General features: G+C 40.1%; 3 protein-coding genes across 8 annotated transcripts; 1 reads left to right on the top strand and 2 right to left on the bottom strand.

The window, feature by feature from the left end:
* Nucleotides 1-5544: 5544 nt before the first annotated feature.
* On the top strand, nt 5545-7337 carry LOC122003876. 4 transcript variants are annotated; one of them, XM_042558858.1, is made up of 5 exons: nt 5545-6126; nt 6205-6270; nt 6349-6372; nt 6468-6503; nt 6632-7337. In XM_042558858.1, exons 1-5 carry the CDS (start codon nt 5788-5790, stop codon nt 6884-6886), a joined length of 720 nt encoding a protein of 239 aa, XP_042414792.1. In that variant the 5' UTR covers nt 5545-5787; the 3' UTR covers nt 6887-7337. The 4 variants fall into 4 exon arrangements, 3 of the variants coding, with proteins under 3 accessions (XP_042414792.1, XP_042414791.1, XP_042414793.1); XM_042558857.1 differs by having other exon boundaries at nt 6629-7337; XM_042558859.1 differs by having other exon boundaries at nt 6622-7337.
* A 565-nt stretch (nt 7338-7902) lies between these two features.
* Nucleotides 7903-8484, bottom strand: LOC122006146. The gene has a single exon (XM_042561523.1). The coding sequence runs from the start codon at nt 8434-8436 to the stop codon at nt 8056-8058; it is 381 nt and encodes a 126-aa protein (XP_042417457.1). The 5' UTR covers nt 8437-8484; the 3' UTR covers nt 7903-8055.
* Nucleotides 8485-8676: 192 nt separating this feature from the next.
* LOC122006145 (UPF0496 protein 1-like) lies at nt 8677-13247 on the bottom strand. 3 transcript variants are annotated; one of them, XM_042561521.1, is made up of 3 exons: nt 12959-13247; nt 11485-12734; nt 8677-8953 (listed from the first exon to the last, which is right to left on the bottom strand). In XM_042561521.1, the coding sequence occupies exon 2, from the start codon at nt 12716-12718 to the stop codon at nt 11498-11500; it is 1221 nt and encodes a 406-aa protein (XP_042417455.1). In that variant the 5' UTR covers nt 12719-12734; nt 12959-13247; the 3' UTR covers nt 8677-8953; nt 11485-11497. The 3 variants fall into 3 exon arrangements, with proteins under 3 accessions (XP_042417455.1, XP_042417454.1, XP_042417456.1); XM_042561520.1 differs by having other exon boundaries at nt 13058-13247; XM_042561522.1 differs by having other exon boundaries at nt 12843-12984.
* Between the last annotated feature and the right edge of the window lie 430 nt (nt 13248-13677).

The raw sequence follows: 13677 nt of genomic DNA, 5'->3' as shown, positions 1-13677 counted from the left end.
GTTTATCCACTTCCGAGTGCCTGGACCCCTTCCGGGCACCTAGACCATTGACTTGGGTTCGTCTAGTCATCGCGCTCCAACTCAACTTTGGGATAACTTTTCTGGTCCAGGCGCTTGAACCAACTCCGGGTGCCCAGACCGCTCGGGTGCTTGCTGTTGGAGCAATCCCAATGGTTCGTGGGACCATGTGTTTTAGTGTTTGGGCAAAGGGTTTAAGTTAGGTTTACCCTTGTTATTTAATATGTGTACTTGAGTTGTGCAGGACTGCAGGTGACACATGTGACTCAGGTTGACGGCTTCGGGTCCGGTGAAGGATGGAGCATCCGAGGGACCGTGGACAAGGCAGCAAGGACAAGGGCCGAGGGAAGCGACTTCGAGGCATACGCGAAGGATGACATTGGGACGAGCCGCGGGCTTGGATGCATCCGAGGGACGAGAGCCAAAGGAAGTAGGCTTGAAGGCAAGAGGTCAAGGCTGCAAAGAAGAGTCAAGTGAGTCGTGAGGGTACGAGTGCATGAGAGATTGTACTCGGAGTAAAATCCTAGTTTTAGGGTTTTACTGTAGCGTACTATAGCAGTTACTGTAGCGTACTGTAGCAGTCGACTGGTGTATGGACCAGTCGACTGATGCACTGTAGCAGATAGCCGTTGGGCTAGCATCAGTTGACTGGTGCAAGGACCAGTCGACTGGTAACGGGCAAATCAGGTTCTGATTTGTTCCAAGCTCTATAAGAAGGAGCTTGGTATGGCCGGCCAAGGCGACGAAATTAGAGTTGGTTAAAGCCTAATTAGTAGTCACAAGAGTTCTCAAGTGTTTGTGGAATCCAAGAGGTCTTGGTGTATTGTGGTGAGGTTTCTCCACCCACAAGGAGCGACTTGAGATAGCCGGAGTTTCCGGGGGCTAATCCACCGAAGGATCGGGATCGTCCACCTTACGGACAGCCGTGGAGTAGGAGCATCATCTCCGAACCACGTTACATTGACGTGTATTGGTTTGCTAGTTCTTTTCTTTGTCTTTAGCTTTCGTATTCATTGTTTTAGTATTTGTATTTCCGCTTGCGCACTAACGAATACGTAGGAAGCGAGTTTTGGGGGTGCCGTCTATCCAACCCCCCGGCCACCGATTCTCTAACACTTGCGACACCCACCAGAGCGACACTGGTCCAGGCGCTCAGACCAGCTCCGGTCGCTCAGACTTTAGGCGCCCAGATCCCTTCATAGCGCCTGGACTCCCTTTTTCAGCCTTTGAATTCCTACAAAAAGGAGTTAGTCTAGACAAATAAAAATATATTTATCCTGCAAAACAAAGTTACACAACATTAATAAAATAAAAGTAGTAATTAGATCCCATCTTCCCGAGATTAGGATCTAGTTAAGGTCTCAACTTAAGTTTTTCAAATGGACCTAAGTTGAACCAATGTCTATAGTTCCCTCAACTGGGAGCACGTCCTCACTGGACCTCTCTTTCAGTTGCTTACCTCCACTTACCAACTGCAGTTGCTTACCTCCACTTACCAACTGCAGTTGCTTAACTTGCTTTTGACCTACTAGGTCTTCCCGCCAGTTGTCAGGTCCCGTAGACCTAATTGGACTTCGGTCAGTTGTCAGGTCCCGCGAACTCAACTGGACTTCCCACTAGATATCGAGTCCCGCAGACCTATCTGGACTTCGTACGAGCTATTAGGTCCCATGAACCTAGCTAAATTTTAGCCTAGTATCAGGTCCTTCCCTTTAAATCAGTTAACTCTTGCACATTTGGTAGAAATGTTAGACAAACAACACATCTAATTTTAACCTATTTGTCATATATCAAAACTAGATTATTAGTGCAACCTGCACCAACAGGTTCACGTGACCCAATAGCTGGTATGAAGTTTAGATAGGTTTGCGGGACCCAATATCTGGTGGGAGTCTAGTTGGGTCTGCGGGACCTGACAACCGGCTAAATTTCAGTTGGGTTCGTGGGACCTGATAGCTAGCAGGAAGACATAGTGGGTCAAAGACAACTCAAGCAACTACAGTTGGTAAGTGGAGGTAAGCAACTAGAGGAAAGATCTAGTGAGAATGTGTTCTCGGTTGAGGAAATTGTAGGCGTCGGTCCAACGTAGGTCCATTCGGAAACTTAAATTGAGACCTTGACTAGATTTTGGTCTTAGGGAGACAAGAACTAATTACTACTCCTATTTTATTAATATTATGCTAACTCTATTTTACAGGATACACATTTTTTTTGTTGCCCGGATTAACCCTTTTTACAAGGAAGAAGCTGCTGAAAAAAGAGAGTCTGGGTGCCCGGAGCTAGCCCGGGCACTTACACCAACTCTCTCGAGCGGGTGTCGCAGGCACTTGGGCGGTCCGAGTGCTCGGATTTGGTCCAGGCGCCTGAACCAGAAAATTTATCCAGGAGCTGAGTTGGAGTGCGTCGATTGGTCGAGCCACGTTAACATGGTCCAAGTGCCTAGAGGGTTTCAAGAGCCCGGAGGGGGTTTCAGGCTCCCGGAATGAGCATAAACTACTATAAGTTTCATTCTTGCATGCTACTCCGAAAAGGCTCCGACGACACCGAAAGACTACTCCGAAGTTCGAAGAATGAGATATTCCAATTTCCTTTCTGTTTGTCGATAATAACTAATTTCAGTTCTTATACTCAACATTTGTAACTAATTGTTTGAACTGATAGTGATTGTTCAATAAAAGCGATTGACGATCGCCGACCTTGGAGTAGGAGCCATCACAAGCTTTGAACTAAGTAAAATCATCTGTGTTAGCGTTATTTTTTATTTTTTTATTCCACTGCATAACTTTTGTTTTTAACTCTCGATTTTCAAAAAACACAATTCACCCCCCCCCTTCCAGCGTATTTACGATCTTGCATATTCGTCCAATAATAGAACCAAATGGGCTTATATGACTACATGGCCATCTATAACATGCATAAAAGTAAGATAAATTTATAAATACGGCCAGAAGGCCAAGTGCATCTCACCTATAAATTATTATATACCGATCAGATAAAGCGCCGCCCGGGCCTAAGGCACCTTGGCTCAAAATGTCGACCGAACCTCTCAGAATATAGGTTCATTTCTCTAGAGTCCCAATATATGCCCGGACGGACAAAATACCGATCGAACCTCTCAGAATATAGGTTCATTTCTCTAGAGTCCCAATATATGTCCAAAAGGACAAAATACCGACTAAACATCTCAAAACATAGTTTCATTTCTCCAGAGTCCCAATATACACCTGGATGGACAAAATACCAACCGAGCCTAAGACGCTTATCTTCATATTGTAGCTCGGGCAAATCTATAGCCCATACAGGTTCTCAAACGGATTTCCATGGCACATGGGTTCTCATATTATTTCCCTGACGAATTTCTAGTGTGTCTGGGGCTCCATATTATTTCCCGAATAGATTTCTACATGACCTTCAATACATGACAAAACCATCTCAATGCGAGGACATGCATAAAGAAGACCGACTTTATAGGCTGGCTGGACATATTTAGCTGACAGCATAATTAGAGAATCCTTACAATCTGTCAGAATAACAACTATGTATCAGAGAATTTCTAAAAACTTCTATAGCGACTATCGTGTCTCCTATTAATAGACCATTTATAATAGCATATCCTTTTAGCGCCCCCAGCAATAACAGAAGCTATAAGCGACAAAAGAGGTATACTTGTAGGTAAAGGAAGAATTCCTTAGATAATTATTGCATATTGTCTAGGTTGTACACTTCTCTTTACCTAACAAACTCTGACACATTTTGCCACCTTATGATTGTGGAGGTCATGTGAGGTGGTATATTATATAAAAGGGGAGACCTCTCCGTGGCAAAGGTACGCTCTCTGATCATCTGTCACTTTTACTCTTGCACGCACATTATCTATTGTTCTTCATTCATCCATTCGGACTTGGATTGACTTGAATATCGGAGAGCCTTCGCCAGAGACTCTCCCCTAGTTTTGAGGCGTTGACATTTTGGTAGCTCAGCTATGTGTGGACAGGATTGAGAGGGAGCTTTTCTATGGAATAAAAAGTCTTCTACTGGTCAACCATCAAGCCATCATGTCCAGCACGCCATCTCTGCAGTTTCCAAATAAGATCACCGACCTTGACCTACCTTTTAGGGGTCCATCTTTATCACCATATCACCTCCTTTGAAAAATATTAAAATAAAACCTTTTGGTATTTGATAAAGTTCAATACACCCTTCAATAAATTGTCTATATTTTAAAAATAATACTTAACCTCATATCTGTTTCCATGGAAGATCACGAATCCATTGATCTCTAGCTTGATTAGTGTTATAAAAATAAGAAAAAAGTTTGGCATCCCTTTGTTAGGGTTGTATATGGATCAAATTTTGAAAGGTTTATGAGTAAATTTGATGCTTAACTTATTAAGAATTTATTTATATTAATTAATTAAATGAATATATATATAATCTTCCCGAACCTAAATATATAAATAATCTCTTAAAATGAATAAATAACTTTTTAATATCAAAATAATTAAATAATTAAATAATTAAATAATCAAATAAATTGAAAATATAAAAAATTAAATAAGATTGAATTGAGAGGCCCGTAACATCTAAAGCTTAAATTAAATTTAAATTAAACCTAAACTTATAAAAAAATGAATTATTTAAATTTGACTTATCTTGACTTAATTATTTTATCAAATAAATTTAAATAATATAAAATTTTACTTGACTCATTTATAACCTTATTTCTATAGTGTGACATATGTGACATAGATGGGTATGGAGTTTCATCATCCAGTAAATAGGAATGAGAAAAAAATTAGTTAAACCGAATTAATAGATTGAACCAATCAAATTTCAAAATTTGGATGGGTCGATTAATATGACAAATTTAAATTTCGTAAATCTATTAAACTGAAACATCACCCATCAATTAATATATTAAACCGAATTAATCAGTTAGTCTGATCTGACCGTGCAATATCAATAATGATATGACTGATTCATAGTTTCTCTTGATTAATTTGACAATATGATTGAATTAATTGTTTTTACATCAATTGATTTATTCGTTCTTGATAATAAAATTTAATCGATTTCGATTTATCTGATTGGTTTGCTCACCCCACTAATAACCTTATACAAAACTGCGTTGGCAACCCGGCCCGTGAACAAACAATGCGACTAAATGCGGGAGCCGTTTGCACAGTCGGGGTCTCATGCACTGCGTACTTTTTCAACGGACGCGTCGTGCTTTGAATGGGCGCTCTCCCCACCGTCATCCCTGAACAAAGGGACCAGGCACATGATGGTCGCAGGCAGGTAGGTAGCCAGTCCCTCATTTTTTGTAATTGGCCTGGCCCATTATTTTGAACATTTTCTCAACAGGATTAGTAGCAAACGGACACCAACATGTGTCCGGATCATGTGCGTTAAGAAACTTTTGTCTGTGTCCCTCTCAATTCTCTGTTTTCTGATATTCCGTTGAAGATTGTTTTTAAAATTCCTTCCTGTTCAAATAAACGGATTCAATAGTTCCGCTACGTCAAATTAGCCAACAAACCATGGCGGAACACCCACACACTCTCTCTCTCCCTCTCTCTTTGTCTCCTCAAGATCATCAGCAACACGCCCAATGCTCAGAACACAACCCTGCTTCTGCGTCTACGTGAAGCATGGCTGCAGGTGCATGAGGACTGACCTCTCTTTATTTCTTTTTTACACTTCTGCTAGGAAGAGAGATAGATAGATAAAAAGAGGAGAAGAAGGAGGAGGAGGAGGAGGAGGAGGGAAATGAGCTCAGAATGCAGCAGCGGCTGCCAGTCTGGTTGGACCATCTACTTGGTCCACTCCTCCGATGACCAGAGTGCTCTTTCCCACAAGCATGGTGGTGGTTGCTTTCGACCGGAAGTGGAAGAGGAAGAGGAAGAGGAAGACCTGTCCATGGTCTCCGATGCATCTTCTTGGCCGCCGCATTTTGACGGAGCTGGCTATTGCTGCGTTTTTTCTGCGCCAGTTCCAACCGACGACGGCGGGGAGAAGGGCGGAGCAGCAGGAGAGCAACAACCACAGATTCAGCACGCTGTTCTGGAGGACACTGCCAGTTCCCAACTCTGCAGCAACACTAACAAGGCAGGCATTCTCTCTCTTTCGACATTTGCTCGCTCTCTTAACCTCTTTTTAATCATCTTATTTGCTAGCTGCTACCAGAGCAAGAGACCCATGGAGGAATTGCTGGACTCTTCTTCTTGTGACTTATCCACCACCCAATCAAAAGTACACCTCAATCTCTCCTTCTACTACGAGCCCTTTCTCTTCTCTGTTTCAATTCATAACATAGGACGAGTTTTGCAGGCAAAGCCAACCTCAACAACACCAGTTAAGTGGCCATTAATACATATCTCCACCTCCACCACTGTCTCGACATTATGCTTAATGTGATCACATTAATTTGTTTGTGTTGTGTTCCACAGAGACAGGGATCGAGGAAACAAAGGAGGAAGGAATATGTAATAATATTATAAATTTTTTCTCTTCACTTTCAGTTCCTTTGTCTTTTGGAAGAGGAGGAAAATCATAATAATAAATCTTTTATATCTTTAATTAATTATTCTCTTGTCATGAAAGGAGGTAGCAGAGTGAAGCTCGAAGGGATCTGTTCAGTGTTTTGTCCGCACCCTGCTCTGATTCCTCCCTCCCTACCCCCGACCCACAGACATTTAGTCTACTGTTATGGAGACAAGGAGTCAATTGGAGAGAGAATCCACCAGACGTGTCAGGAGAAGGATTACAAGAACATACACCATTAAAGTTCCTTTGTCTTCTTCTGCATTGCAGATATATAGGGAAAACACACACTTCAATTGTGATCAGTGTATCTGTGAACCTATAGTTGTGAAGCTTTGAAGGCCAGGCTGGAGGAATTTCTGCTTCGGGCTATGCCAGCGACACTGAAACAAAAGGAGCAAACTTAAAGCATCACAAAATCAGAATGATGGCATCGTCTCCTTCCTTCAAACAATGTGCGAGGGCAATTAGGGCCATAATATTGCTCGCATTGGTTTTGGCTGCAGAGCACATGACGCTGACAGTAATGTGATCAGACCTTTTATTTTCTACTGCAGCTTTGGGAGGGATGAAATGTGAATGGCGTACAACTTTCATCTTCCATCTAAAATGAATATAATTAGCTAGGGGAGAGAGCAAGGATGAGTAGTTTGTTATATATATCTAGTGTAGACTATATATGAATGGTATTTGGAGTAGACAACTCAACTCCCCTAGGGTTCCTTCATCTAGGATCCCTAAGAAATCTTCTCTCGTTTGAAAAAAAAAATATATATAAAAGAGATAAAAAACTTTAAGTTTAATCACTTGTTCAGTTATTGATTTGAATCATGTTAAATCATTATTAGCATTGATTTTTTTTTTTTACTTCTCGTGTGCTAACTTTTATCTCATCCTTATTTTTACAAAGTAGTTAAAATTCTTATCTTTTAAATTTTTAGCTATTCATCGCCTCTATAAAACGGTAGACATGAATCTGAATTTTAACAAACATTTGGTCTACTCGGCCACAACGCGCTCACAACCACATCTATTTTGAGCTGCTTGCCATAGGAGGTACACCATGCAAGTGATTGCAAGGAATCTCACCTTTGTGAGTCAGCTCTTGCCTCTAAACTGCCTATTCATGACACGCAACAGCCTAGGTGCGGTGGTGATGTCTGGCCGGATGTTGAACCACCGTTGAACTCTGGTCCATACCTATACACTTGATTGTGACATTGATTTCATTTGGAATGACCAAAAACCTTAACAGCACATATTAGGGTGAGATTATATTGTATCCCTCTCTCCAAGTGTCTACGTACTTTTATTAACAAAAATTAAAGATTAAATATTAACTGAGTTAAAACTATAATTTTTATTTGGAGCTTTACAAACTGCAAACAAGATCAGGATCCCTTCAACTTACAAAAACCTGTTTATTTTCGATGTCGTAGTTACCTTAACTGCTGCTATATATATGTGGGCATGTATGCAGTATGCTTGCTTCATTCAGTGGGCAGCTGGCCAGAGGAAGGTGCCCATGGCAAACCTCCTCTTGCTGTCGACGTCTACCGCAGCATCGATAAGGATGCCATAGTCGCTGAGGAGGCGGTCAAGCATCCACTCCGGCATCGACTCATAGTCAGCCCCGGTGTACCGTGGGTAGTGCAGCGGCATGTGGAAGCTGCAGCGGTTGCTCGATCTGATATCCTTGGCTTGTGGCACCCTTTCTTTCCCATTTGCAGCAGTGGACAAACCTCTGTCCATTGAGCCGATACTAATTGTTCCCGTCTGTTTGCCCCTCCCTGAACACTCCAAGCTTCCTCGAGGAAGCCCTTTTATAGCACAGCAATATTGATTGTTTATAAGAGATATTTCACAAAGATTCATTAGCAAGCCTATCAGTTGCTTACACAGAATGCCTGTGACAGAGCAGATAGTGTCTTTTCCTTTGTTGAATCAAGAATCAAAAGTACATGTCATTACGTGCGAAGCGGGGAAGTCTAAAACATCGTACATTTGTCTCCTTCAAACTGATGGTGAATTGATTATAAAAAACAGCTAATCATGAAAGCTTACAAAGGAAGCATATGAACTGAATCATCCACTTAACAGAGCATGCCAAAGAAGGATTACCAATGAAGTCATGCATGAGATTCAACATTTCACCAGTCTTAGGCAGTTTTAATTGGCAAGAAAGACTACAGGAACATGTTAAGTACCATGAGCCATTGGATACAATGATTGAATTATCTTCCAACATCTACTATGTCAAGCTTCTTCAACTGGGGATGCACTTTGTGAGCTTTGTCACTAAGTCATACATATGTTATTGATATCCAAAATCAGCATGAATCTCTCTTTTTCACAATAAGTGGCAGCGGCATCTCGTAAGGTCTATGAAAAACTGCAGATGAAATAGAAAAACTTAGCAAATGAAAAGGTGGCCTAAGAGGCTACTATAATTCATAAACAAGAATGAAGACTTCAATCGATAATGCATGATCATGGAAAGTATGTTGAATTGTACTTGGATTATGAAGCTTCTGTTGAATTCTTCTAGTAAGTTTATTATCACTCTTCAGTTTATCTTTTCTATAGTTTTATCAGCATGCAATCAGATCTGAAATGTGAAATTGTCAAATTGCTATAGTTGAATGATCACAAGGTCATGCCAACTGACTCTTGGGAGACATATTACTCAAACTGAACTGTGTATGCTACATGCATATAAATTTATGTTTAAACACATTTCACTATCAGGTGAGCACATGGGACCAAGAGGATCTAACTGTTCGACGCAACATATCAGAGTATTGTCAGCTATTCATTTGGTTTGACTAGATTATGTTTTGTTGAAGTTAATTATAATATATGGTTTTGTCTCACCCGAGTTATCGACCCTAGATGTTACATTAGAATATTTCAAGGGCTGTAAGTATAAACTTTCTATTTTGATGGATAAGAAATAATCCCTGCCAACTTGGTAGTAGGGGGACTCTTTCATAGGTTAGTTATTTCCCCATTAGAAGAGGATGAGGATGACAAGGGGCCTCCCTCCCCCATTGAACTACCCGCAAATCCTATTTTCTCTTCACCCACCATCATCCCTCACCTCAATTATGCGACTTGAATAGACTCCAGTTCTACTTTGGTTCCTTCTACTTCATCCATCTTTGTTGTTCCACCCGTAGGTTACTTTCTTAATCCAAATCCTCAGTCAACAGTGTCCCTCCCAGATCCCTCGCATCCTCCATGGACACCTACTGCCACAATCCTCTCCTCTATATCTACTTCTACATCATGTTCATCCCCATTGTGCTCTTTCTTTTTCTTTTTTCACAATTTTTGTGACTTTCATCAAAGGTTGGCAACAAGAACATCACCAACTGAGGATACAAAGGAAAACCCTTGAAAATTACTCCCATCGGGTGCAGAAAAGTTAAAGATGTCATCTAGATGGCTAATTCTGGTAGTAGTTTTTGGGTTTAACATACGAGGTTGTCATGAAGAAAAATGACAGAACAAATGATATCCATTCTTATGGTTCAAGGGAAGGAGGGGAAATCCACCCTTCAAATGCATGTAGTTTGTGATTGTTGGATCAAGAGTTGGTGAAGCATCTGTTTTTTCTGTGCCCTTTCAGCTACATGATGGGCTATTATATTATAGACCTGTTGAATGTTGTTTAGGACTTTGGATTAGAAGGATAACAATTGCTGATAAATATGAGTCAGTGGTGATGCAATGGATTGTTATTTTGAAAAAAAATGTTGTATGGCCTTTTATATCAACTATGGAATGAACATAATAGCAGGTTGTTTGACCATCAAAGTAGAAATTAGCAAGTACAATCATGGTGATGGCATTGGGTCCTATGCTGATTTATAGGCAGATGTAAATATTTATGTGAATATAGATTATAGAGAGATAATAGTTACTTGGTCAGGTGGTAAGCGAGCTAGATCTAGAGGGCTTCTTCCCCGACCGGAGATTCCCTCACATTCAATGTGGTGTGCGGAAGCCTCAAGGTCAAAGACAAAAAGAAATATATTATCGAGAGAGAGTTTAACCTCAAGGACAAAGAACAAGCTACAAGCCAGACCATGAATTGGATGCAGTCTATAGCATGATCCAATTGAAGACACATTAAAAGAGTATTATATAGTGAATTACAGAATTTAATTGTTTATTGAGCAAAGTTTAACAGAGCAGCACTTCTAAGTTTGCTATAATCATTCAAATAGATTGAGCAGTTTGTATTCTATAAGATAATGACGTAAGAATGAAGGGCACTCAATAGAGCATATTAAAGTAGATGCATTGATTTCTGCAATCACCATGATTTCAAGTTAACCAGATATCATTCAAGGCATTTGGACAAACCTAGTTAACATAATAAGTCAGAACTCTTGAATCAACTGTTAAGTAGAGAACATAATTTAGCCATGATAATTCTACGAAATTGGACTGAAACTTCTTCACCAAATCTCAGAAAATTAATGCAAATAAGTCATAACTCTTGAACTGGCGCAAGATGTTATAAAAAAAAATGCTTACGAAATTGCAAATTCATAATAGCACATTTCACACAAGCTTTGCCAAAAAGTCATGCTTATATATTTGAAAAGTAGAGTGCCGTGCAGTTACATATTGAATTCAATCACATGCTGACATAAATGAAATGAAAAGGCATAATCACTGATGTTTTCAATCAGGCATTGAATGAAACTATACTTCAATTAACACAAAACAAACTGAATCCTCCCTTCTAATTCTTTTACCAATTTTAAGTACATGCATATGGATGCTTTATTGAAAGAGACAGACTGTTTTGGCATGCTTATGGTTGCGGTTTGACATGGTTGGGGAACGAAATAGAGCACTTAAATATTAAATCTAGTTGGAAAGAATAAGTAATCGATTGTCATGTCATACCCAACAAATTATTCTACTTGTTTGGGTGGTTGACGATCTTCTTTAACACCAATGTTCTTGCTTTCCTTGTATTCCTGCTGCACTCATCCACTTGCTTTCCCAATTCCTCAATGTTCTTCATGAAAACTTCCAAGTTCTGCTTGATTTCTTCAATTGCGAACTTTACTACTTCCTCATTCTTAAGGGCAAAATCTGCATTTTCCAGCAGTGAATTGAAATGAACCCCCAACTTATCAACCAGCACTCTTATAGTATCTAGGTCTTTTAAAGAAATCCATGTTCCAACTTGCATTGAAGTAAGAAGCTCTTTCTCTGCTCCCACAGTGTTCTGATAGTTCTTTAACAATGAGTTAATCCAACTTCCCAAAGAACCAATCGGAATTGAAGATGCAGCAGCCAATGCAGCTGCAACAGGAGGTGCAGCAATAGCAGCTGCAACAACAGTGCATATAATGACAGTTGCAAGAGCAGCCACGAAAAGTATGTTTGACATTTTCCTCCATGACCGTATGGATTTCATCTTCTTATCAAGCTTCTTCTTTCTGATTAGCAGTTTCTTGAGCATTTGCTGCTGCTGGCTATAAACAGATCTGAAGAGTTGAGAGAATTCATCAGTGAACGGATTACCAGCAGCCTTAAATTTGCTCAATTTCTCTATGGTCATTGTGTATTTCTTGACATTTCCTTCAGCTTCAACTCCATTCTTCTCCTTGTCCTCCTCCTCAAAGTGCTGCAGAGCAAATTGGATAATCAGATGTCTATCGCGAGCTTTCTTGAGGCACTTCTCTAGCTCAGTACAGTAGTCAAGGGTCTTGATGCTGCACTCGAAGTAGTCATTGACAAGGTCAAAGAGCTCGGTGTTTTTGCAGATGTCATCCTTGCATTTCAGAATAGCAAGAACCACTTCGTTGTTTGTCTCAAAGATGCAGCCAGTGACCTCCTTGAGAGTGTTGAAGGAAAGGGACCGAAGCTCAACACCATAAGCCAGGGTGGATATGGCGTGCCTAGTGCGCTGCTGGAGCATGGAGTCGAACGATCGGAGCTCAGGGTCATCGTGGCATGCGGCCTCGTAGTAGCTCAGTTCGTCGGAGTAATTGATGCCAATCGGACCGGGATCAACACGGCCGACGGCGTCAACGTTGACTTGGTCACCGCCACTGATACTACTGCTTCCGCGGTGACTATCACGTCGATCTGTTCTCATGCTGGGCCTCTTGCCAAGCTGACCACCCATCCGGACTGAACTTTCGCTACAAATATTGCAAAGAAAAATCCAAACTTTAGGCAAAAAAAAGAAGAGGGAATTAAACTCGAAAAAAAGATGGATTCGATAACGAAATTCCACCTATCACACCAACCTAGCAAACCCCTCTTTTGCACAGATTTTAGACAACAGACAGAAGGAGATCAAAAAAATGTGTAGAACATACACGATTCTCAAGTAAAACGAGTGCTTTTTAACAAAATGCAATACCAAAGCTTGAAATTTCTAAACGTCAGAGACTAGATGCAGATTTAAGATGAACAAAGAGGAATCCAGGGCAGAAATAGAAGAGGGAAAAGATTTTCGCACCGATAAAATTAGGAACGGATTAGAAACCAATCGGCGAAGAAAACTTCGACAATTCCTATGCCCTCTTGTCCAAGCTCCATCGCTGCAGCTTCCAGGAAGGAACAAAGAAAGTCAAAAGGGAGATGACGACGAGGAGGAGAAAGGAGCAAGAATGTCGTAGTTCATGAATGGCGCTCTGACCTCAGCTAAACCAAAAGCTTAATGATTTACAGCATCCCAATGCAGTTTTTAAAGATATTTGTGAAATGAAAAAATTAAATAAAAAAAGAATTGTGATACTCATCTAAAATTTTCATCTAGAAAATTCATCTAGATAGATACATAAATAATGAGACTCACCATTTCACTTTTGTGGGCCCATCATCTATCTAGATGAATTTTCTAGATGAAAATTCTAGATGAATATCATTTCTCATAAAAAAATTCTAATGATTACGGATATAAGATTTGAAGTTTGTTCTCAAAGAACACTAATAAAATTAAAAATAAAAATTATTGAAATTATATAATATGTATGTAATCATGTATTATATATTATAAAGTGGATCATATAAAAATTATTTAAAATTTTAATTATTAGAGATATTTTAATAAGTTTTTAGAATTTGATGTGTTATGAT

Source organism: Zingiber officinale, chromosome 7B (genome assembly GCF_018446385.1).
Source record: "Zingiber officinale cultivar Zhangliang chromosome 7B, Zo_v1.1, whole genome shotgun sequence".
Lineage (NCBI taxonomy): Eukaryota > Viridiplantae > Streptophyta > Magnoliopsida > Zingiberales > Zingiberaceae > Zingiber > Zingiber officinale.
Note: the sequence above shows the minus strand (reverse complement) of the source record. Positions and strands in the feature narration are given on the sequence as shown.

What these genes read in the sequence shown, in the direction of transcription:
- LOC122003876 (XM_042558857.1), top strand. Translation starts at nt 5,788, where the DNA reads ATGAGCTCAGAATGCAGCAGCGGCTGCCAGTCTGGTTGGACCATCTAC. An exon ending in TATCCACCACCCAATCAAAA is followed by an intron (nt 6,271 to 6,348) that starts GTACACCTCAAT and finishes CGAGTTTTGCAG; the next exon opens with GCAAAGCCAACCTCAACAAC. An exon ending in AGCCAACCTCAACAACACCA is followed by an intron (nt 6,373 to 6,467) that starts GTTAAGTGGCCA and finishes TGTGTTCCACAG; the next exon opens with AGACAGGGATCGAGGAAACA.
- LOC122006146 (XM_042561523.1), bottom strand. Translation starts at nt 8,436, where the DNA reads ATGAATCTTTGTGAAATATCTCTTATAAACAATCAATATTGCTGTGCT.
- LOC122006145 (XM_042561521.1), bottom strand. Translation starts at nt 12,718, where the DNA reads ATGGGTGGTCAGCTTGGCAAGAGGCCCAGCATGAGAACAGATCGACGT.